The sequence below is a fragment of the Chiloscyllium plagiosum genome, unplaced genomic scaffold (assembly GCF_037043375.1).
Source record: "Chiloscyllium plagiosum isolate Xiang-an unplaced genomic scaffold, Cpla_swu_hap1 HiC_scaffold_8, whole genome shotgun sequence".
In the NCBI taxonomy this organism is placed as follows: Eukaryota; Metazoa; Chordata; class Chondrichthyes; order Orectolobiformes; family Hemiscylliidae; genus Chiloscyllium; species Chiloscyllium plagiosum.
The window spans coordinates 67672059-67698843 of record NW_028270146.1 but is presented as its reverse complement, the minus strand read 5'-3'; the positions used below and the strand labels follow the sequence as shown (position 1 = coordinate 67698843).

The 26785-nt window shown below is 38.9% G+C and overlaps 1 protein-coding gene across 2 annotated transcripts in view; it reads left to right on the top strand.

The window, feature by feature from the left end:
- slc25a21 (solute carrier family 25 member 21) overlaps positions 1-26785 on the top strand; it is a 523142-nt gene that overhangs the window by 435074 nt on the left and 61283 nt on the right. For both annotated transcript variants that reach the window (XM_043697848.2, XM_087989933.1), the window contains one exon: positions 5277-5360. In XM_043697848.2, the coding sequence (XP_043553783.1) occupies positions 5277-5360 (84 nt within the window). The remainder of the gene's footprint in view (positions 1-5276; positions 5361-26785) is intronic.

Here is a 26785-nt window from a genome sequence, read left to right as displayed (position 1 = left end):
GTATGAAGAGTATGAGGAGATAAGTTCGGTGGGGCACAAGCAGGCTGAGACAATAGTTCGGCCGGGCCAGTCAGGTTTGTGTCCGTTGCTCTCAATGTGGTCTCCTCTACATCAGGGAGGCAGGATGCCAGGTTGCAGAAAATTTTAGGGAATGTCTCTGGGACACATGCACCAAACAACCCCACCATGCTGTGGCCGACCACTTCAACTGGCCCTCCCACTCTGCCAAGGACATGCAAGTCCTGGGCCTCCTCCACCGCCAAATCTTAGCCTCCTGACGACTAGAGGAAGAATGCTTCATCTTCTACCTTGGAACTCTCAACTGCACAACATCAATATCAACATCACTAGTTTCCTAATCTTCCCTCCCCCCACCTCATCGCAGATCCAACCCTCCAACTCAGCACTACACTCTTGACCTGTCCTACCTTTCCATCTTCCTCCGCACCGACCTATCACAATCATCCCCCTGCATCTACCTATCGCCTTCCCAGCTTGCACCCACCCCCACCCCCACCGCCCTATTTATCTCTCAGCCTCTTCCCCCTACCAACTTTCCTGATGAAGGGCTTATGCCCAAATCATAGACTCTACTGCTCCTCAGATGCTGCCTGACCTGCTGTGCTTCTCCAGCACCAGATGTTTGAACTTTGATCTCCAGCATTTGCAGTCCTCACTTTTTCCCTTCTTTCTATCTTTTGCCAATCGTCTTAAATCTGTCCTCTCTGGTACTGACTGTTCTGCCATTGAACAGATCCTCCTTAATTATTCTATCACAACTGTTCATGATTTTAACATCCCTGTTAAATCTCCTCTTCTCTATCCTAAGAAGGAAAAGCCACATTCTCTCCAGTCTCTGCATGTGATTGATGTCCCTCATCTCCGGCACCATTCTGGCAAATCTCTTCTGCACTCCACCTAAGACTTTACAATTCTTCATAAAGTGTGGTCCCACAACTGAACACACTGTCAATAATTGTTTGATTGTACAGTACTTAAAGCATTGCTGAAAAGAGGCATGATATCAGAATATTTTGTCACGCACTGAGCAGGATGCAGTTCAAGAAAACCAACTTGAGAAAGGAAACAATAACTTATATAGCATGAGAAGAGAATGCTGTTTGCTTGTATTGTGGTTGGCATGGAGATGCAGCATGCCTTCTTAACTTGTTTACCTAATGACTAAAATTCAAACAAGGCAAGTCGTGATAAGTCAGACATCAGTATGGGGATAAAACAAGGATTTCCTGTCTCTATGCTCTGTCCTCAGTGAAAATGTACAATATTTGGACATGTTCTTTTGCCAAAAAAGGACAGAATCCTTTGTGTAACTAAATGTACCTTACACCACAAGCATGTGAATCAAATTACAAGCACAACTGATAATCTGAAACTGATTTCTTGAATAATTCTTGGTGAGTTTAAATATTTAGTAAATGTTGCGAATGGTATAGTCACATCTCATGTTGGACACTGTGTTTGAGTTTTGCATACAGGGACTGGGTGAGCATGGTTGGCACATGCTTACTGTGACAGTCAAAGGGAGATGTTGTTTGATGTGACCTGCCAGTTATTGCGAACTATGGCGTACATTCCTGGCATCAAACTAACACAAATTTGTATGGTGGGCTGGACATCCTTTTAGCTTGATAGCAAATATCACTTATGTCTTCACTGCAAAGTTTCAGTGTAAGACAGTTAACTGTATCTTTTGCTCAAACTTTTGAGACGTCTTCCCTTTTCAGGGTAGTAGACTTTCCAGGCATGAAAATGGCCCTTCTGTGAGTTTGTTCAATACACAGTGCAAATTCATGGAAGATTTGATCAGTATAGTCATTACACAGAATTGCACTATCTCAGTATCAGGTTTACATGTTGAGTACATGATTCCAAACATGAGGTGCCACTAAGGTTGATGCTGTAATGCATGGAACTGTAGGAGCCCCAAGGCATTTATTGACCAGGGCTCATAGGTTTGTGGTAGGTGGTAGTGAACAGATTTCTCAACCAGCACATCAAGGAAATTGATTTGACTGCTGCATTTCAAAGATGAATCTGAGTGTAGGATGAAATCTGTTATGGTATGTCGGGAAATTCTTAGATGTAGCTGCCGATTCAAATGTAACCAATATTTCATCGACATGTCAGATCATGCAATGGTTAGGAGGTTAGCAGTTATTCTGTTTAAAACACACTTCTCATGGAAAGTGACAAAGATGTTAGTGAAAGCTAGGTCTAGAGGGGATTGCATGGTGACATGGTCTATTTGGGAATATATGGCATAACGGAAACTGAACTCAATTACCCAACACTTTACATTGTAATGTTGCTGCCATGCTTTTTTCATAGGGACTATGAGCTATGATGTCAATGTGACACTCAGATCTGTATCTCTTAAAGTTGTCCATGAAGGTGCTGATGTTCCAAGTCCTATGTTTCAGTTTGATGAGTGGAGATACTTGTGCATTTTTTTCAATATGGACTAATTCTTGCACAAGCTTTGCATATGGGCTCAACAGAAAATGGCCTTGGTCCAATGGCAAAGGCATTCCAAGACAACTGCAATCCAGGTTGTGAGACTTTAGCATCCTGTGCATGAACATATTTCAGTGTGCATGTAACTTGTTGCTCGGAACAGATTGAAATTGAAAATCTGCAGTGTACTACAGATGATTTTGTAGACGATATGCAGAGCAATGTTAACTGAATGCCAAAATCACTATGTATCAACTCAAATTGCATAAACTAGCCTGTTAAGTTTGTTGCAGTTCACTAAACATCTACAGTTTGGTGAAGAGGAGGCTTTAGCTATTTCTTTTGTGTTGGCAGTTAAATGAGCTACTCTGAATCTTATATACATTCTGCATCTCAGTAAGGCTTGTTGATGATTAATTGTATACATGAGGAATGAGGAAGTTTGGTAGCAGAAACCATAATACATAAACAGTTCATGTGAGAAATAAATAATTTATAAAGTGAACAGAAGATTTATACTTCTCAATGCAATTGTTAATCCTTTTTGAACGTGAAATATTTAATAAATAGATATTTGTTTAGATAGGAAACTGAGTGACATGCTAGTGAACAAATTTTGAACCAGACAACATATTTCTGCAATTAATCTTACTCATGTTTAATTTGTTTGTCATTGAAAGTATTTCACTAATTATTGGATGATTTGAAGCTTTGAGTACAATTGTCAAAGGAACCTTTTACAACATGCAAAATGATAAATCTTCAGGAACCAACAGATTCCCCTGTGGGTTCTGTAAACAATTTTGGTCAGCCTTAGTTCACTATTTATGGAGTTAATTAGACTCTTCAAAAAATGGCTCCTTTCCAACCACAGTAAAAGTAGTACTTGTCTGCAGTATTTATAAAAACAAACCTTTTGGATTATGGTTTCTATTGACCAATGCCATACTAGGGAAACAGATTAATTTCAACTTTTCCATACTTTGAAAGGAATCAGTTGAAGAACTAAGTACCAAATTTAATAATGATCATGTGGAAATTAAGTAAATATATGCAATTTTGACAGCTGTGCTGGTGTCAAAATACTCTTCTTCTAGTGGTGTGAATTTGAAATATTCTGGAAAATTAACTGTCCTTTACAGTAACTGGCTCAAATCAATCCTGACCCCTTTCACCAATCTATTCACCCTATTCATCAAAAGAACCTTTTTACCCTCCCCACTATTTACAGGAACTAAGCATTCTTTGTTTTAACCCTGCTTTATTGCTTTCAACTATTGCTAAATTGAAAGATTTTAAGAATGGATCAAAGTTGTGGTGTTAAAATTGACTTGGTTTATTTTTTTCAATCATGCCATTTTATTTTCTCTACACTGGCATTTAAAACACAAACATGCAATTTCAAGATGTCTAGTATGTTTGCATTTTCATTCAATATATACTGAACTTTGTCTGAAATGTAATTCATTAATGTATTGATTTATGATTTGATTCAGGTTGAAGGCAAATAATGAAGTATCACTTTTAAGTTGACAAATCTGAAAAATGCAAATTGTTTTCATTTTTGCAGGTACTCCTTCCACAAAAGCATTCTGTATTTTGTTTTACAATCAGTTCTCTTTGATCTATAAGATTTGTTTCTAAATGTTGCCTATTAATGGTAGAGTCTTGTAAATGTCTAAGTGATGTGGGCAATGTTGAGATTTGGGGCAGAGTTGGACAAAGAGTCCGGTGAGGCCTAGTTCAAAATCGGAAACATCTCACATCGTCTTATAATTTTTTGACAAGCAGCATGGCAAGTTCCTCGCCAGTCAATAGTGAATTGCGAATTAAGGAAGCTTATAGCATGACAAACACCTATTAGTGGTCCAGCTCATCTCACTAATGCTCAGCTTCCTATCATACCTAGCCAAAAAAGCTAGACATCAAGCAATCTCGACATGGAAATCAGAGTGGGTACCTGGTGACTGCAGCTTCCACTCACTCCAAAGGATCTCTATATTGGACACTGGGCACCATGATCTCAGTGCATGTCCCTTGTTATTCTCTGTCCATGGAGGCTGGTATCAGCCAAGCAGCAGCCACAGTACATCATGCCACATCTCGACTCAGTTATAGTGTGAAAAATGCTGTGTGAACTTTACAACTAGCAATCCTTGGTGCCAACTACCGCTAGCCAATTGACTTAAGTCCAGAAATGTATTTCATGAGTTAATTCCTCCTCCTGAATTGGAGACTATGGGAATTCTGAGTTGTAATAGGTATTCATTGACCAGTTACAGAACTTTTTGTGACATTACACAAAATACTTGTTCTTTAAGAAATCTAGAATTTTAATGTATTTTATAATTTAAATCAAACAAGGATAAACATTTTCATTTATGATTACTGGATTCTGTAAGCCATTTTTGGAAATTAAAAGAATAATATCTCAATTCTCCATGCCTAGATTTATACAGTCATGATTTTGTTTATCTGGAGAGCAAACAATAGGATGTTTACTTGCTGCTACACAATACCTATGCAAATACATTTTGCTTGTAGTAGATACTGACTCCATGCCAACATAATCCACCACTTAGCACCTTCTTGTCTGTTTAAATTGGTATTTTCTTTATGAATTGATTTTTTTCGGTCTAGATGAGTACATATCAATGAAATTCAACTTCATGTTTGTCTTTGGAAATACAGTTTTGCCTGGCATGCTTTAGCTATTTTATGGCAACAATGAATGGAGATAGCTTGTACTTAACTCATTTTTTTAGCTGGATTTATTAAAATTCATTTTCTTTTATTCCTAGGTTCCAAATTCAAAGAGGACAAGGTGATGCCACCAGTTACAGGAGTCTTGGCCACTGCTTTAAAACAATGTTTCATCAGGAAGGGTACAGTATTTGATTCTAATTATTCAAGAAGTTGATTTGTGGCTATGAAACTTTTGAAGATTGAGGTGTGGTTACCCTCAGGTTAAACCACCACCAATCATCTCTCTCTACTGAGAGAGCAGCTCTATGATCTAGCTGGACTATGAAAACTTTGTTATAACAAAAAGGCAAAAAAAAGTTGCATTTATAGATCTCTTCATGATCACTGCTGAAGGCACTCCACAACCAAAAAAGTATGTTTTGAAATGCAGTCACTTTTGCAATGTAGGAAAGACAAAACTCATTTGTGCTCAGCAAATGCACATCTTATAACAATGTGATAGTGACCAGACAATCTGATTGTTATAATGATGATTGAGAAAAATATTTGTCAGGACACTTGGGGATAACTCACCAGAACTACTTCAGAATAGTGCAATGGAAGTTTTACTGCTCATCTCATAATCACCCATATGTTAGAGCATAAATTTGAATAATTCTAGAAAGGATGTTTATGCAAAGTAAGAAGTGACTGGGTAGATGTCAAAACTATGAGGAATTTGTGAGAAAATGGAAAGATTTTCAGGCATCAATTACAATGTAATTAGACACTAGAGAGGCGGATAGCCCTTAGTGTAATTTTGGTGATATATCAAAATATCAACCCATTTTAAAGTACATGATTTTGCACACATTCATGTGAAAACTTTGGAGATGCTCAAGACAAGACCAAATGATTTGCTGGGGGGCAGAACTATAGATTGTGACATAGACAACCAGATCTGCATGTGAACTGGCCAAGGTGAGTTTCATCGTTGATGGTTAGGTATAAACGTTAAAGGTGATAATAACTTGACAATTAATTTTAGCTTCTATAACCTTAAGTATTGCTAAAAGGATAACAGGACCATCTGGTGTGATATTATGAGTGAGGCAAACTTTCATGTTCTAAGAATGTTTGATCTGGAGTAAGATAAATTGTTATGATAACATAACACAGGTCAGGAAAAGTTTGAAGATGCATACCTTGAGAGTAAAGGGGTGTACAATTAGAACTGGCAGTCTGATTTGAGTTCATGAAGCAAAGAATGTGATAGATTTGACAGGATCTTATTTATGTTAAATTAGCAGGACAGAATGGACCACTCAAAAATGCATCTTAGCAGGACAACTGGAATCAAATTTCGAGAAGGGAAGCTGCAAAATACTCTGATTACTTCAAGTTCAATGAAAAACACCAATAACTTTAACAAAGGAATTCAAGGAGTGGCTGCTGGTGGGTCAGGAAAATAGCAGTTTAATTCATTTCAAGAATAGTTGTGTTTGGCATTCCATTGATTACTATGCGAGCAGGTATCATATTCATTTAGGCAGTTTATGTGACCCAAATTCTGTCTTAAATTGTGATTGTAGAATTGTAGAAAAATATAATCTTTGTACTTTTGTAATTTCCACTCTGGAACTTCAAGTTCTGTAGACTATTAGCCTACAATTAATGCAAATTAATTAGAACAACTATTTAAACAGCACAAGCTGCCCATTGCATATTGCATGTACTGTGTAGCTGATGAAGACTAAAAACTCATGTGGCCCTAATTTCAGAGATTAGTTGATCAATGATGTGCATTGATCATTCAATGAAAATCAATGTGCTTAAAATTGCAGGTATGCTGCAGTTATTGGTCTCAGTCCAAATGCTGCCCGACCTGCCGACTGAGACTAGAAGATGTAGATAATATCTTGTCAAGTAGAGCCATTTGATTCTGTGGGAGAAAACCACTATGGACACTGAGAATCTAAAGTAAGAACAGAAGATACTGCAAATATTCAGTCAGTCTGGCAGCATCTGTACAGAGAGAGGAGCAGAGTTAATTGGCAGGATTCTCCCAAACTGTTCGATGTGATTCATGTTTGGTGGATTGGGAAAAAACATCAAATTGGCATCAGGAGGCAATCATGACATGATCCTATCTCTTCTGGCTATTGACAGAGTAGCTTTTGAAGTTGTCAAGAAGTCAGTCATGATGTGCTTTAATCTTGAAATCTGGATTTCCCAGCTATGGGACCCATTCCCTGATATATTGGCAATCCTTCACAGCCAGCAAATTGATAGAACATCAGAAGGTCATTTTAAGTGAAACCATGATAAAAAACTATGAAGGTATTGAGCAGCAAAATTGAGGAACTCCAGCCATGGCATTCAAAAAACCGTTGTTCCATATGTTTTCTCTGGTCAGATAATTGTCAATGTCTTGGAAAGCACTTCAGCTGTCTGGTACTTATTTGCCTTCTGCAGCCAAATGTCACTGCAGCATGGGAACAGCTTTTGCCTTTCCACTGAGGGTCAAAAACAGAGTTGCAAGACCACAACTGCTCCAGCAGCAGTAGTAAGACCACCAGCTACTTTCTTCTCAGCCTATCCATAGGACAGAGGTGATGGACACTGAGATTGAGTTGGAAGGAGGTAGCATCCTCAACACAGGGTCTGGCACTGCAAGATGTGTAGTTCTGTGGAGTATTGGGCTAGTCAGAATGAGTGGCTTGCCATCCAAAAGTATCACGACCTTCTGAAATCCTGGATTCTCTAGGTGTTCTGTCTCCAGGTTGGAAAGATTACACTCTTGTTGATGATTTCTATCGCCACTTCAACATGCCTGCTTGGTTGGAGAGGTTGTCCTCTTCCTTCAGTAGCTCCTCAAATTCCACAACAGGATCTCCAAGTAAGGGTGAGACACTAAGTGGTTCAGCCTTTCCATGTCTCCCTTCCTTTCTTGCATTTAGTACTGCCTGAGAAATCCACCTACTTGTTAGGTTTGCTGAATCATTATGTGGGTCCTTTAATTAGAAATCATTCTTTTAACAGAATGAGCATGTCAACATGCCATGAAGTTATGGATGAATAGTGAATCCAGTCTACTAAACTGAAAGAAGTACACGCGTGAGTAAATCACAGTTGTACATGGAAAATATGTGGGGGCCTTAGGCACTGACAAGGGAAGATGTCAAAGAGCAGATGTTTCAACTCCTGTGTTTGCATAGTAAGATGCCAAAGGAAAGAGATTGGATTGGGGTGATTGAGGAGTGGACTAGAGTACTGCAGAGGGAAAGGTTTCTTTTGATGATACAAAGCTTTTTTCCTCTCTTTTTCATTATATCATTACTTTGCTATTTAGTCTCTCCTGCCTTCTGTTCCATCATATAACTTTCCTTTTATTTTTTACTCTCCGACTGGCCTTTTCCTGTCTCACCGTTGAACTGTTGCATCCCTACATATTCCCAGTTCTGATGAAGGGTTACTGACTTGAAATGTTAATTTTTTTCTCTCTCTTTAATTTTTTCTTTACACTAACTTTAACTGAACTGTATAGGAGAAAGTACTACCTGCACCTGAATTCAAGCATAGACAAAACTGTTTCCCTAAAGTTAGACAGTTAAATTGAGGCTAAATAGGCGAAGAAGTGAACAGGAGATCTCTGTATTGCACCATGAAAATGTGAGACAAATACTTGCCTTGAACTTGACTCCACTTGCATCAAGTCAAGTCAGGCCCTGCACCATGATTTGTATTGCCAATTTAAATTCACTGGGACCTAAAAGTTCTTTTTACTGACATTTAAGTAGAAATTCGCCATGACACTCTTATCACAAATGTTTTAAATCAAGCCAAGATAAAGTAATAGATAAAGCATCCATTCTGAGTCAGCATGTAGGAATATTCTACATACATCATGTCCAATATTAAATTCTGTACTGTTGATCCAATTATGCTTTATTGAACTTGCAGTAGATTTGTCTTGTGAAGATGTCTTTGATTTTTGGAGCTATAATTATACCTATATCCAGTTTCATTTGAGTATCCACTTGAATTAGAATTATCTACATAGTTGGGTTTTACCATTGGCTTTTAAATGTTCAACAAATTATATTATTAACTAATAACTAATCTTTAATTCATTCATTTTAATTACTTATTTTGAAAAGTAATATCTCTGAATTCTCTTGTTCTGTGCATTTAATGATCTTGCAAAATGTTAAAGGATATTGACATCCTATATTTATTTTTTCCTTCTCCCATTTCTCATCAATTCCACCTTCTGGGAAAATGTATAAGATACCAGCTGAGATTTTTTTTCAGTGATATATGTGCAATGGTTAATTCTTGTCCTTCAACTGAAAAGCTTCATCATTCTTTGGCAAAATATAGATAATGTAGTTTAACATTGCATTAGCAGAGCATTTATATAGTGCTCTTCTTTTTGCTCATCATTTGAATGTTCACTTATAATGGACGTGCTTCAGGCAGATTTGCAGTTTACAGGTTGACCACACTAACACTAGAAAATAAAAGAAAAACATTCTGTCTGCATTCATGTAAATCTGCATTTAATTCATAAATAGGCACTGAGTTACCTGTTAGAAAATGCTACGTTACTCAATCACCTGACTGCCAACACTGTCTAGATGAGGAATTAATTATTCTTAACTTTCTAAATCCATCCATTTAATACATTTTCCTATTTCATTGATAGTAAAATCTTATTTATTTTAGTCTTGATAAGTGGTGCTTGTATATTCTAGTTACTTTGTAGATGATAAATGGTGATTAGATACTGTAGTAAGTTTGTAGACAGCAAAAGTGAACCCACTGGGGATACATTTGTTTATTGAGAGCTGACAGTTTTATAGTCTGCATAAACTTGTTCTTGTGCTAGTACTAGGAGCAAAGATGATTGTGTGCATGTGGCAACATAAGGGTGATTAGTGGGTTATTTTATTATCTCTGTAGGACAGTATCTTACTGGCATCTATAAACTTAAATAACTGCGTTTAAGATCAATTATTTTTGTAAATAGTTGTTTTTGGAATTAAATAACTGTATAAGAAAAGGTAATTGACAAGACAGTTCTGACTGACTTCTGAACCTTTACCTTTTAGCTAGATTGTTATGCTCTCAAGCTGTCAGGTGGGGGTGGGGTAAACTACTAAATTGAACTTTACAGACATTCGTGGAGGTAGAGTAAGCAGCTTTGTGATGCATTTATTTTCTTGCATTTTGGAAGTATTTATTTTCTTTTCATTGTGGTGTCTAACATATGCAGAAGCCTAAAACCATGTTTACAAGTCTTTAAATCAAGCTAGCTGGAAATTTGCACTCAATGGGTTTTATTTTTCCAAAACAGAATTTGCACTCAGCTGAGGTGGAGGTTAACAGAGTCAAAGATTAAGAACTCCCAGGTGTGCAGAGGAGCATTACTGAAGCTAAATAAGCTAAAACTGGCAGAGCCGCACTGCTGGAGCTAAACTGCTAAACCTGCACGGTTCACACATGGAACCGACTGCTTAACCAGTGGTTCCTGTTCACAAAGGTTGCTGAGATGACTCTCTTCATGCCCAATTTCCTGACCTTTCCCATGACTTAATTCCCTACTGATCAATAATCTATCCAGCTTAAATATATGTAAGGACTCTGCCTGGAACTCTCTGGCAAAGAATTTCAAAGACTCTGAAATATCTGAGCGAAGAAGTGCCTCCTCATCATAGTCTGAAATTGGTACCTACCCCCGGGAGTGGAAATATCCTCCTAGTTTTACTCTGTCAAATTCCTTAAGAATCCTATATATTTCAATGTGATCACCCCTCATTCTTCTAAATTCCAATGAGTGGTGTTTGAACTTTACTCGGAAGACAATCCCTCAGAAGACTTTCTCTGAACTGCCTCCAATAAAATAATATATTTTCTTAAATAAAGGGACCAAAGCCATTCAAAGCACTCCAGATATGGCCTCACTAACACCTTGTACTGTTGCAGTATGACTTTCCTACTCTTTTCCTCCAAACCACTTGAAATAAGGGCCAGCATTCCATTAGCCTTCCTGATGACCTGCTTCACTTAAGTGAATATTTCCATTGAATAAAAACTTCCATCAACTGGAAATGAAAAGCTTTAGCAAGAGCTGCTTTCTTCTCTGAATTCTAAACAAAGCTGCTACTGAGCTCAGGATGGATGATATTGTGTCCTTTCACCAGCAACCAGGGATTGCCTTCGAAACCTATACTTTTCAATATTTTTCTGAGGAATATTGAAAATTTGCTTTTAAGATGCAGATCTTATTGACTTCTGCATGAGATTGGGTGTAATTAATGGTTACTTAGGCAACAGGGAATAAAAAAAAGAAAGTATCAGTTTTTCACATTAGTAGCATTGCTGATCTTGTGATGAAACAGTAGAGTTCCTACGTCTGGGCCAGATGGTCCAGGATCAAGTCTCATTGTAGGACTTGTTACCTGTGGCAGAATCTGTGGAATAATTGAATAGATGATGTTAGAAATTGTATTTTGATTGGCTATTTTACATTTTAAAATTAATAGAAAGCTAATCACAGAAAAGTATAAAGAACACCATATTTTACAAAACCTATAATGCAGAGTTTGCAGATTAAGTTATCACTCTTGGTCATGTATCTTGTTTTACATTCACGCTCTTTAATATGGCCATTCACTTTTCTCAATAACTGTATAGTTTTATTTTGCCTAACTATTGTGGCTTGTGCAAAGCATTAAAGTGCTTACCTTATGTTGTTCTCAGGAGAGTGATCAGCTTTCAGTTAGCTGCTGAGTGTGACGAGTCAATGTTCAGGAAGCCAATTACAGTTCAACATACCATTGGTTGACCTGAAATTTGAAGTATGTCTCCTTTAAATTGATTTATGGGATATCTTATGCTCTGAAGTTTTAATAGTATCACAGATCAACCCTCCCCCACCTCTCTTCACTCAGTTAGAAGTTCATGTTTGTATCATTAGGCTAAATTAAACTCTGATGTTTAGAACCATATTGTAATTCCACACAGAGAATTTCAATCACAAGGAGCAATAATAGATAATAAAAGTTTTCTCAAAGATTTATTCATCATCTCAAAAATTTTAAAATGACCATAGGTGATTTAATCTCAGCATCATCTGTCAGAGAGTACTTGATATGAAATGTCATAGATACAAAGTAATAGCAGGGTTTATATGATTATTTCTCTATGAATAAAGGCAATCATTATAAAATTTAATTCTGGAGCAAAATATGTTGTTTTATTTTTATTTTCTTATGTGATTACAGATCTATATAACCCAGTGAAATTATTAAACCTTTATCAGTACAATAAGATATTTATGCGGGACAGCAGTGATGCACAGTCTTTTTTGGTTCATCAGTTTTGGACATCAAATACTCCCAGTTTAGATTTATTGTGCATGGGATTGTAAACTGATTCACCCAGCTTCATAATAATTTTCATTTCTTACACCAACCATCCTTGTGGTATCTGCTAATGAGGCTTCCAGCTTATCTTAAATTGCCTTGGATTTATGAGCACTATACACACCCTGAAATCAATCTCAAATTCAGTGAATGATTTGTGAACCAATATGAAACATATAGTTATTTATGCTGGTTATTTAGAAGTGACCCATAAATCTGGTCAACATTTTTATATTCACAAGCTGATTTCACTTAAGAGGAAGACAATTGAAACAAGAGCAAAGAAAACCTACAGAGAGAATGATGGGAACAAAAATCGTACTGGTCCATATTTTGCAAGGAATGACATCTTGTGCATTCCAGCCTTTCTTTTGTATGAAAGAAGGGAGCTCTGCATTTGAGAGGAGATTTTGATCAGGACTTCTGATAGTGTGAGTGTGTGAGGCAAGTGTGGGGTCAGTTCAATAGTTATTTGCGAGTTTGACTGTTTACTTAACTGACTAACATTTCCTGAGTAGCTTGCTTACCTTTACCTAATCCCATCAGAACCCTCCTAAGTCTCTACCGTGGAGTAGCGACTGTCTGACCAGAGAGAAATATAGGCCAATAAAAAGAAAGTTAGAGTATGGAAATTATTTATGGCAGCATTAATGAGCCAATACTAACTATATTTCTATAATATTTTTGTGTGTTCAATTTTAGTGCAGTTGCTCCTACTTTAATTATGTAAATAATTCCACTAAAGTTAAAGGCAGTAAAATATCATACAAGTATATGAACACTTCTTCCACTGGACCAGCTGCAAAGAAAAAGGTATGTAAAGAGATTGAAAACAAAGACAACAGGAAGAGAAATTCGACTTGCCCCAGGATATTATATATTCAAAAACCTTATATCAAAATTTGTTATAATCCTGGTTTGTGCTCAGTTCTAGTGAAGTCAATGGAACTACTAGGCATGGATTACAACAGGTTGTCTAATTCTCATTAGTTTTGAGCGACATGAATTTCCACACCAGTGAATAAATGTGTAGAGGAAGGAGAGAATGAGATACCAGAAATGAAAGTTTTTTTTTCTTATTTGTTCATGGGATGAGGGCTTGCTAACTAGGTCAGCATTTATTGCTCATCCCTAATTGCCAAGAGGACAGTTAAGAATCAACTATGTTGTTGTGGATCTGGAGTCTCATGTAGGCCAGACTGAGGAAAGACAGCAGGTTTCTTTTCCTAAACGACATTAGTGAACCAGATGGGTTTTTTATGACAATCAGCAGTTTTTGCATGGTTGCCATTGACTAACTTCTTATTCAAATTTTTTATTGAAATGAAATGTCATGATGTGCCATTGTCAGATCTGCCTGTCTACTTTAGATTCCAGTATCTACAGGTTTTTTTCATCTCTAACCATTGTCAGATTCAAGCCCGTCACCACAGCATATTGATTTGGTATTCTATATTTTTTGTCCAGTGACATAACCACTCCCCATTATAACTGATTATTCAAAAAGAGTGAAGGATGTGACAACATGACTCAGAAGCAAAGTAAATGAGTTGATGTATATTTTTTGTATCTGGAATCCAGACAAAATGTTAAGATATTGCATTTTGTACTCTTAAAAATGAAGTGACAACTTGTATGCAAATGTAGAAATGACTTATTTAAGATGCATATATGAAGATGAACTCACACATGGCGCTGTTTCATTCATTTCAAATATTAATGTAACACTTTAATAGTGTGTGTATGCAGAGTGTATATGCTTACATATTTAAAAGTAGGGAAGTCAAAACTGTTTAGGCAAATATAAAAATGTTAGATGGCATGGTGGTTCAGTGGTTAGCATTGTTGCCTCGCATTTCCAGGGACCTGTGTTCAATTCCAGCCTGAGGTGACTGTCTCTGTCTGTGTGGGTTTCCTCTGGGTCCTCTGGCTTCCTTCCACAGTCCAACAATATGCAGGTTAGCTGGATTGGCCATGCTAAGTTGCCCATAGTGTCCAGTGATGTGCAGGCTAGGTGGGCTAGCCATGGTAAATTGTGGGTGATTGGGATAGGATTGGGGTGGGGTGGTGGTGTCTGGGTGGGATGCTCTTCAGAGAGTCAGTACGGACTTGGTGGGCCAAATGGCTTGCTTCCACATTGTAGGGATTCTATGATCTCCAAAAAGAGAGACTTCAGCAGCATTACTATTGCTGAATTCCCCATTATTAATGTTGCTGGAGATTATCCATTTCTATCACGTGGACTGTACCAGCCACATAAGTATCATATCCATAAGAGCAGATCACCTAACTCCAGTCTCCTCCAAGCCTGTCCACCATCTACAAAGCATAATTTAGGAGTGTGATGAAATACTATCCAGTTGTCTGAATGAGTTTGGCTCCAAATACTTGAAATACGACATCATCCAGGACAAAGTAACTGGTTTGATTGACACCCTATCCACCACATTCACTTTGTCTGTCGTTAGCCCACAGTGACAGCAATGAAGACTTCAATAAGACACACTACAGCAACTCATCAATCCTTCTTTGACAATACCACCTAGAAAAACAAGAGCAAATGACATTACACACCATCCTCATTTGGAACAATATCGCTATTCCTTCACTGTTGTATAAAAATCATGATGCCACCTTGCAATAAGTGTACCTTCACCAAAGTATAGTGATTCAAGAATTCAGCTAATCGCTTTCTCCAATTGCTTCATAATTTTTTTTCTTTGATAGTAGATCTACTACTTTAACTATTAGATACTTCGATGATTTTCGTTGCTATGGCTATGTCTAAAGCAGATAAATTTAAAATTGTAATTGCTTCAAGGACAATTAAGTCAAAGATTTCAAAATGCTTTTGAATTTTTCTTTTGAACTGTTGCCTTAGATTGTAGTCACTCACAAATTTGAAAAACCAGAAAATCTACAAGGTGGCTTAATGAAGATCCATAAAAACCTTGCAGAGGTTCACTTGGTTAAAGTTCAGATAGAAGTTCTGGAATTTAGCAGGCTGGTATGTTCATAGACAATATGCCTGTCCGTCATATTGTCCGTCCGTCATTTCACCAATTTTCCTGGGACAGGTAAAGATGGAATCCCACTTAGGAAGAAACACACAGTTAGATCTTCATGACACCAGATCACAATGTCAGGCTGAATCTGTGATGAGCGTCACATCTGTCTCTTGTCAGTCAGAAAGCCGATGCTCACCAGTCTGCAAAATCTTCACCAATCAAATCAGAGTCACAAAGAAGGCTTGGGGGATTATAATCTTTAAAGTTTGGAGCCCTACCAATGTTATTTCTCACTTATGTCCATCATGATTGTCAGGCTTGTCTGAAGTATGGCCTGTGAACTGTGGATTCGTGTAGCTTGTTTTTTTGTGTGTGTTTCAACTGAAAAACAACCAGCAGTACAACTTTAGTTTTAAATAAGAACAAAGATTAGTTTATGATACAACCATGACTGAAAATTACTAAGTAAGAAATAATGCAGTCATTACATAAAATACTGTACGAAGAGAAAATGTAAATATGGATAAAATGTGAAAGAAGAATCAATCCATTATTGTTGCAGGCCTGTTGCAAGAGATTCTCTTTCCAAAGGTAAAAGAAAAGTTGAAAGCTTAAAATCAGAATTCAGCAGGTGCAATAGTTGGAAGTTGCTTATGCAGTGGATTTAAGAGATTTGTTGCGTATCCCGAAGTCCGCTTTGGAGGATGCTCACCTGAAGTTTAACCTGAGGTCACCAAACCTCAGGAGACAGGAGAGTTTGAAAAAGAATATCCTTCATGGTAACCTTAGCCAGTGCAAGAAGGAATCCATGCTGCTGTCAGCCAACTGAGATAAAGGCCCTCCCCAATAAATTGTGATATCTATTCGAAGTTTTCAAATTTAGCCCACTGGTAAGTTTCATTACATGATGGAGCATACCCTCATTGTGAAATGGGACTTCATCTCCACAAGTGCATTTGGCACTTCTGCTGATACTGTCATGGATTGGTATATTTCCAACTGGTATGTGGAAATTGGGGTCCAGTTTAGAATGGAATTTTATAAATATTTAGTATTTCCTGTGCAGCATGAGCCATCATTTAACTGTGTTATTGTAGTAGCTAGTCTTCTACAAGCATAAACAAAGGATTTAGTGGGTACTACACTAACCTGTTTTGAATGCAGTGTTTTAGAAACTAAGGTTTTGTTCTTGGAAGGAATGATAACTAACCTTCAAATGGAGATAGTCAATGGGACATTGATCACTCTGGCATCATGTTCAGCTGACACTCAATTGTCAAGAAGGTTTAGATAGGTGATCGTTACACATAGATTACAAGCCCCCAAAATAAGCTATATCGACAGAGATCAGTAGGGTGAGAGAGAGAGAGATAGGCAGACAGACAGAAAGGATCCAGGGGAATGAGCCACCAATTTCATAGGAGAAGACCAGGAGTTCCCCTGCATCAGCCTGAGGGAAAGACTGTTACCACCAAAGACTGTGTTACATCAGAGAAAACAGTCGACCACTTCAAAACACTGCCCCTACTTCTCCACTATACAGAACAATTTTGGAATTGGTGAAGCATCTGTCATGGTCATATACTTTTTTTGGCTAATTAACTAATGTATCATATTTAAACTGCTTCTTAACAATCTCAACAAACTATCAGAAAATTGCTACAAATTGTTGATTGCCTATATTAGATCATTGTGATCATGAACCTTCTAAATTCAGCAGATAAGTCAAATAGATTGTCCCTCTTGTTGGTTCCCTCACCAGCTACCATGATCCAATCCAAAGGTATGTTCTTTGGCACTCAGCCAACCAAACCAGTAGTGGTAGTGCCAAACCAGTCTGGGTGACGGACACTGAAGTTTCCACCCACAGTACATTGCATGTACTTGCTACCCTCAGTATTTCCTCCAAGTTGTGTTCAAAAACTCAAGGTCTTTTCCAACATCTAATCACATTCTAAATGATTTCCTTTGTGATTGAGATTACACGTCAGCTGTCGGCTTTTTCTATTTGAAGTGAATCAACGTGAATCAACCACATGACTACTGGCCATTTATTAGACGTTTCAATTCAGCCTTTATAAAATATGTATGTTATAAATGTTATAATTACACAGTCATAACAATGTCCATACCTTTATTTGTGAGCAGAAGCTCCCTCTTCTATCTGTAAGTCTGTCTTAGAAATGAGTGCCTGGCTGTTGTGCTTTGACAACATGAGCTTTGACAAAATTATTGTGCAAGTCCAGAATGGCTGCAGATACCTGGATATACTTTTACTTGGGATTGGATTCAGCCCCTTGTTTTAAACCTTTTCCTCCTTCCATGTCTTCCTGAATCTACTACATTGCCAGTACGTGATTCCACAGAGATCAAATTGGCAATGTCTCGGATATGAGACTGGGCATGCAGTGACAACCTAGCTACCAATATACTGGACTTTTAAGACAAGCTGAGCTGAGTCTGATTCTTAGCTCATGTCAATTGTGCACACTCTTTGGTTGTACATAGAGCACTAGCAGTTGGAATTTTTCTCTGTTAGTATGTAGGGTACAATTTATTTATATTATTTATTGGACATACAGTTCTTTTTGCATGTGGCTGAAGCAGAACAAGAGAACTAACCTTGATGTTGTTGGATAACCGTAGACATTTACACCAATAGACAATAAAATGTCAATTTATCTATGTTTACCATTGGACAAGTAAAAATCATTCATTCTAATTTTGACAATTAATTAATCAAACAATGAGCAGATTTAAATTTATTATGCCTGTTTTAGATTAAAATGGTTCAGTGGCTTGTTACACAAAACAGAACAATTTGTTACTCGTTGTCACTAGCCTCTTATGAAGAGTCTGCATAATATTTTCCAAAGTGTGTATACTGCTTGGTCTCAGCTGACTTGTCAAGTGGAATGAGATATAGGGTTGCTAAACCACTATCAAGTTATCGTGACATACCAAGGAGCCTTGACAGGTTTTTGTTGTGTATTAAAAGCAGTTGCAGCAAGTTATCCCTTAGATAACAGCCAGTTTTCCCAGGTAATGCTTCCTTTCATAGGTAGTGTGACAGACTGTTGTGTGCAAGTTTCAAGTCACTCTATTTGCACAGCAATCCTTCAGTGACAGTCTCCTATCAATGGTAAGGAAGCCTCATTAATAATGGGCATCAGCCATTCAGCTTGTAATATTTGTTATATCTCAAATTACAGTTTTGTCAACTTAACATGCGAGATGAAGGCTACTATACTTGTACTTTAAAAGACAATTGCTTATTTAAAATCAGGAATATACTTCTTACATGTTCAGAAAAAGAGTTAATGAGCAATAGAAAATATACTGCTCTTCTAAAACAAAACATTTGTGTTTATTGTGAAGAATTTTTATACTAAAATAAATTTAATAGATCTTAAGTTTATTGTAGCAATAAAACTTTAAACTATTCACTAAACAAATTAAGAAAAAACACAAAGACTCAAGTTAGACAAAGACATTCGTGAATCAGATGGGTTTTTCTGATAATCAACAATGGTTTCATGGTCGTCCTTAGACCCTTAATTCCAGATTATTTATTGGATTCAAATTCCATCATCTACCATGGGGGAAGTTGAACCTGGATCCCCAGAGCTGAGTTTCTGGATTAATAGTCTTCCTATACCACGAGGGCATTTGGCTCCCCTTTCAAATAAAATGTAAAAAAACACATACATGACATGCTGTTAGGAAGTCATTTAATTTTTTGGAAATAGCCTATTTGTGATTTTGGACTATTTTCACAAATATTGTGTTGGATTTTCCAAAGAATGGCAATCTGCATGAGATTGCCACTCTGCTCCTTTTTTACAAAACGAAAGAGATCTGCATTTGTGACAGACAATTCTGATCAGCACATCTTCAGAAATGCAGAGCCAAACTTGCATTGTGACAGGTCCCTCCTAAATTCACTGTAATTTCTTCAGCCACTTTGTGGACCTTTGAGATCTGTGCATGGAAGAGCAGTTGGGAAACTGAATATGAATATAAGGGCTTACACTTATCGGCAGGAAGTCAGAAGATGGCCAATTGTGTTCCCTTTTTCACAGAAGTCATAGAGTCATAGAGATGGACAGCATGGAAACAGACCCTTTGGTCCAACCCATCCATGCCGACCAGATATCCCAACCCAATCTAGTCCCACCTGCCAGCACCCGGCCCATATCCCTCCAAACCCTTCCTACTCATATACCCATCCAGATGCCTTTTAAATGTTGCAATTGTACTAGCCTCCACCACTTTCTCTGGTAGCTCATTCCTGAAGAAGGGCTTATGTCCGAAACGTCGATTCTCCTGTTCCCTGGATGCTGCCTGACCTGCTGCGCTTTTCCAGCAACACATTTTTAGCTCATTCCATTCCCGTACCACTCTCTGTGTGAAAATGTTGCCATTTAGGTCTCTTATATCCCCTCTCACCATAAACCTATGCTCTCTAGTTCTGGACTCCCCTACCCCAGGGAAAAGACTTTGTCTACTTATCCTATCCATGCCCTCATAACTTTGTAAACCTCTATAAGGTAACCCCTCAGCCTCCGACGCTCCAGGGAAAACAGCCCCAGTTCAGCCTCTCCCCATAGCTCAATTCCTCCAACCCTGGCAACATCCTTGTAAATCTTTCCTGAACCTTTTCAAGTTTCACAATATCTTTCCGATAGGAAGGAGACCAGAATTGCACGCAATATTCCAACAGTGGCCTAACCAGTTTCCTGTACAGCCGCAACATGACCTTTCAACTCCTGTACTCAATACTCTGACCAATAAAGGAAAGCATGCCAAACGCCGCCTTTACTATCCTATCTACCTGCGACTCCACTTTCAAGGAGCTATGAACCTGCACTCCAAGGTCTCTTTGTTCAGCAACACTCCCCAGGACCTTACCATTAAGTGTATAAGTCCTGCTAAGATTTGCTTTCCCAAAATGCAGCACCTCGCATTTATCTGAATTAAACTCCATCTGCCACTTCTCAGCCCATTGGTCCATCTGGTCCAGATCCTGTTGTAATCTGAGATAACCTTCTTCGCTGTCCACTACACCTCCAATTTTGGTGTCATCTGCAAACTTACTAACTGTACCTCTTATGCTCACATCCATATAATTTCTGTAAATGACAAAAAGTAGAGGACCCGGCACCGATCCTTGTGGCACTCCACTGGTCACAGGCCTTCAGTCTGAAAAACAACCGTTCACCAACACCCTCTGTCTTCTACCTTTGAACCAGTTCTGTATCCAAATGGCTAGTTTGCCCTCTATTTCGTGAGATCTAACCTTGCTAACCAGTCTCCCATGGGGAACCTTGTCAAGCACCTTACTGAAGTCCGTATCGATCACATCTACTGCTCTGCCCTCATCAATCCTCTTTGTTACTTCTTCAAAAAACTCAATCAAGTTTGTGAGACATGATTTCCCATGCACAAAGCCATGTTGACTATCCATAATCAGTCTTTGCCTTTCCAAATACATGTACATCGTCATTTGTCTTATTCTGAAATTTGAAGGCCCAGCATCAAAGATAGTCATTTTGATTGATCTTGTGAAAGGGTAAGTATGCAATGTTAGTGTGAGGATAGAGTGGCAAGTGGTTAAGGGGGTGGGTGCCAGGTGAGTATGGTGCCAAAAGGTCAGGTGTGTGGTGCCAGGGCACAAGGTGGCAAAAGGGCCAGGTTAGTGATGGATTGTTTAGTGTGGGTCAAACGTGGGTGGGTAATATCGGGTCTGGTGGGGGAGTGGGCGGGAGTTGCAGGGACAGTGCTGTTAGGTCCCAGAGGTGAGTGGTTCACGGCCTGGGGCTAGGCTGGAATGCGTTGGGCTGGGAGGGGTGTGTCAGGCTGGGAGGAGTGTGTGTGGTCTGGTGGTGGAGGGATGAAAGTTGGATCCTGGGAGAAGAGCTGGGTATTGGATCAGTTTCCTGTTTGGTTCCTTCTGAGTCTGCTACGATGGGGATTCGCAGGGTATTCATGTACAACATCCATCCATGTTTCAAAAACAATTATTTAGACTTTAGAAGTCAATAGCAATGAAAGTTGGGCATTTGCAAAAAAGTTACCAAATCACTGTCATGTATTTTACATTATCAGCTAATGACAAGATTAATTGACTTGGTTCTAACAAAAAAAGTTTCTATTTTCATACTGGCTTGTACATGAACTTACCCAAATCTTTCTCAACAAAAAAAATTCATTAGTCTGTAAATCCTATTTTGCATCAACTCCAGCAGCTAAATCACACAGTGCAATTATATCTGTGCTGTCTACAATGATACCAGGCACAACCAAAAATGGCCCTCCTAAAATTATGCTAAATGCTTAATCTTTGTGTAGCCCCTATGCTTTCAATGTTATGAATTCTCTTTTGACTATAACATAGCATGGTAAGTATGTGTCTTCTTCTGATGTGAATCATGCCAAACACTATCTTGAGTAGTCCTTACATCATGATGTGGTTACTCTGTATATATCCAGAACACTGAACCATCCAAGCTCATTTGACAGTAAATTGCAAATCTGTAACTGCTAACATCTAGAGAAATAAGCGCAGTAGAGAGCTGGGGACACCACCAGCTGCAAGTTTCCTTCCAAGCCACACATTGTCCTAACTGGGAATTATATCGCTATTCCTTCACTGTCACTGGGTGAAAACTCTGGAACTGACTTCTCAACAGCACTTACTGCAGTAAGTGGACTGCAGTAGTTCAAGAAGGCTTCCATTCATCTTGACCTTTTCCAAGGCAACTAGGGATGGGTAATAAATGTGGTTGAGCCAACAATGCCTACATCATTACAATTTATGACAATTTTTAAAAAGCTTGGACAGTTGCCTTGGAAAGTTGAGATTATTAAAACCAGCTCTAAATCTTTGATAGCTATACTACTGATTCAACCGGTCACTTGCACCAACCCCTCATATACTAAATATTCCCCTCAATACCACTTCATACTCAGAAACTCAAATACCCCCTCCAAGGCTGACAGCCCCCACCATCTGGACATTTATCACTCCATTCCTCATCACCACCATGGACCTGAACCTTGATCTCCAGCCCAACCTGACTATCCACTTGACAACTGAACCCCATCCAACCTCACCCCGATTTGGCATTACACCATCTGAAGACCTAGCTCTCTGTGTCCCGAACCCAACCTCCTCTCTCATTCACTTTCCTGGCACCCCATCACTTCACCCAATTATCCCCTCAGCTTCCCTGAAATCTACCCATCATCAACTTGCCAAGCTACCCCCTTACCAGCTGTCACTTGACATCTTCACCAATGTGGCATCCTACCCCATTCTCCACCTGGCATATTATCTGCTTATCAACTTCCTCCTCTACCCTTCTCACTCCATGTACCCTTACCCTGTCACACACATGCTGAAATAACATTTCACCTATCTGGCACCTAATCCTATTTTGCCACCAGCCAACTGGCACTTATCCCCTTACCCAATGGACACCTACCCCTCCCTCAAGCCATCTCCACCCTACTGTCTTGCCCACTTGCCAAGATATACTCTTGCCCACCTGATACTCTACCATCTCCCCTGCTTACCTGCCAATCTGGTCCTATCACCTGCCACCCTGTCCCCTCAACCATAGACTTGCCAACCTGGCCTTCATCCACTTATTGCCATGCTCCCCTACCCTCTTGCCACCCATTTTCAATACCCTGACACCCAACCTCCCTCACCCAGGTGTCCCACTGACCCTTCAACCACTTGCCTCACCCATTATCTTCCTGCCAGTGCTTTTCAAAGTATCTTTGGAATTTGTAAACTTTGTCAACTTTCCATAATTTGGTAACTAGTACAATAAAAGGAGGTGAGCTTTCTGGGAAAATTCCCTCCGATGCTGCCTGCATGGTTTGTTGCACTGCATTTTAATTAGAACCTGCATCAGAAGTTAGGTCCACAAATTCAAAGGAAGATGCTTATATAATTTCTTATCTGACTGGGTCAGATATAAGCTTTCTGGCTCAGGTCGAAAGTTTTGATGCTGGTGCAGTCATTTATATCCTTCTTGGCCTGTAGATGAAAGGGAAAAGGACAAACTTTGTTTGAAGAAGGACGACGAGGAGAAGGAAGAGGAGTAAGGCCTCCATTTGCATTGTGACCTAATGCATGTCTGAGCAACCTTGTCATAATGAGTGAACAACCTTCTTTTCATGCTTTCAAAGGATGTGGGCATGATAAGCTCGGCCAAAATTTATTATCAGTTTCCCCTTCAAAGGTGAGAGTGATTTGTCTTCTTGAACTGCTAAAACTCATGTGTATACACCCACATTGTCATTACAGAGTTCCAGTATTTGGACTCAGTGAAAGAAAAATGATAATTCCAGGCCAGGATAGTGTGTGGCATGGATGGAAACTTGCAGACCCTGTCCCCTCAGGAGGTTAATCTCTGCCCTTGTTCTTCTAGCTAGTAGAGACCTTGGGTTTGAAAGATGCTGTCAGAGGAGCCTTGGTAAGTTGGTGCACGACATCTTTGAAGGGCACACACTGTTGCTCATGTGCATTGGTGGTGGAGGTTGCTGAATGGTTAAAGTGGTGGCTAGGGTGTCAGTCAAGTGGGCTGCTTTATCCTGGTAATGTTGAGCAAGTTAAGTGTTGAAGCTGCATTCATCCAGCCAAATGGACAGCCTTTTATCCCATTCCTGACTTGTACCTTTCAGATGGTGGTCAGGCTTCAGGGAGTCATGATGTATTACTTGCCACAGAATTCCAGCCTCTGATTGCTTTTGTATTCATGTAACTGATCTAGGTCAGTTTCTTGTCAATCAATGCCCAGGATGTTGACAGTGGGGGTTCATGATGGTAAGATTCTGGATTAGTGGTGCTGGAAGAGCACAGCAGTTCAGACAGCCTGTCCTCGGATGCTGCCTGAACTGCTGTGCTCTTCCAGCACCACTAATCCAGAATCTGGTTTCCAGCATCTGCAGTCATTGTTTTTGCCACCTTCATGATGGTAATCTCATTGAATGTCAAGGGATGATGGTTAGATTCTCTTTTGTTGGAGATGGTAATTGCCCGGCACTTGATTGGTGTGAATGTTACTTGCCACTTTTCAACCCAAGCCTGATGTTGTCCAGGTTTTACTGCGTATGGACATATATTACTTCAGTGTCTGAGAGTCACAAATGGTGCTGAACATTGACTCTAATCAATTCTCTGATGATTGCACAGACAGTCATACAGCACAGAAATAGACAGTTTGGTCCAACCAGTTCATGCTAAAAATAATCCCAAACTAAACTAGTCCCACCTACCTGCATCTAACCCATGTCCCTCCATATCAGTGTCTTTTACACATTGTAACTGTGCTTGCATCCATCACTTCTTCAGGAAGTTCATTCCACACACGAACCACCCTCTGTGTAAACAAGTTGCCCTTCATGTCTTTTTTAAATCTCTCTCCTCTCATCTTAAAAAAATGCCCCCCAGCCTTGAAAACCCAATTCTAGAGAAAAGATACTTACTACTAACACTATCTACATCCCTCATGATTTTTATAAACCTCTACAAGGTCACCTCTAAATCCCCTATGCTCCAATGAGAAAGACCCCAGCCTATCCAGCTCCTCTCTATAACTCAAACCTTCCAAACCTAGCAACATCCTGGAACGTCTCTTCTGAATCCTCTCTGGCTTAATAATATCGTAACAAGAACAGGCCAATCAGAACTGGACCAGAAGAGGTCTCACCGATATCCTGTACAATCTTAACATGACTTCCCACCTACACTCAAAGGACTGAGCAAGGAAGGCAAGATGGAAGCATTGTGATTGATAAAGCATCTGAAGATAGTTGGTATAGGTCATTATCCTGAGGAATTCCTGTTGTGATGTCCCGGGACTGAGATGATTGGCTTCCAGCAGCCATAGTCTCTTTATGCTAAATATGACTCTGACCAGTAGAGACTTTCTCCAATTCCCATTGATTCCAGCTTTGCTCGGATTCCTTGATGCCACAGTGAATGTCAAGGTTCATCACTCTTGCTTCGCCTCTTGAGTTCAATGGGGAGAAAGTGAGGACTGCAGATGCTGGAGAATCAAGAGTCAAAAAGTGTAGCATTGGAAACGCAACTGGTCAGGCAGCATCCGGAGAGCAGGAGAGTCGATGTTTCAGGCATAAGTCCTTCATCAGGAATATGTCCAAAATGTTGATTCTCCTGCTCTTCAGATGCTGCCTGGCCTGCTGTGGTTTTCCAGTGCCACTCTTTTCAACTCTTCAGTTCAACCCAGAAATTTTGGAATGTGTCTTCTTCCCTTCAAGTGTTTATACTTATGTGACACTACGTTGTACAAAGTTTATAGCTTGTAATCAGTTTAAGTTAGCATTACAAGGTCAACTGGCTCAATTTGCCATAAACAAACCTTTCCCTTTATTTCCCATCTTGTATTCTATATAAATGAATTGTATTATATTTTATACTATTGAATATCTGTTCGGATGTCTTGGAAACGGTTGAGTACTGCAGAATTGTCAAGAACAGCAGCACATTTGTTTAAATCACTAATGGATTCATGGATCACAGCCATTCTGTGTCAGACTTTTTTTCTCGCAACTGTTACTCATTCCTTAGCAGTCAACATTCTTGCACTGAAAAAGATCTTTAGGTGAAACTGCATTGTGAAAAATGACCTTTGCACTCTTGAGTACTAGAAATACCAGTTCTGGCTAAGCAATCATTTAGCAGAACCTTTTCTACAACATTAAACCTAATGCACTGAGGATAAAGAAAACCTACAAAGTTTATGTATTCAATTTATGAAATCTTAGATCATTTTCACAGTGAATGGGTAACACATTTCCCACTCTCATCAAAGATTATGTGATAAAAGTTACAAAATCAATGGAATATAAAGAAATTCCACTTTAAAGTGTGTACCATTCTTTAACCAAATACCAGCTTGGGTTTTTGAGAAACTGTTGATAGAACTGCTTCAGTTATAAAACTCTAATATTTGTATGTTTCTTTAGACATAGAAGTGATATTCCCTCATGCGGAGCAAGTTAAATGAGAGGTCATGGTTGTAGGATAAGGGTTAGCAGATTTAAAACAAGGATGGGGCAAAATTATTTCTTGCAATGGGTTGAGAATCTCTGCAAATTACTATCCCAGAGTACAGTAGTTGCTGGGAATTTGATTTTTTTTTAAGAAGG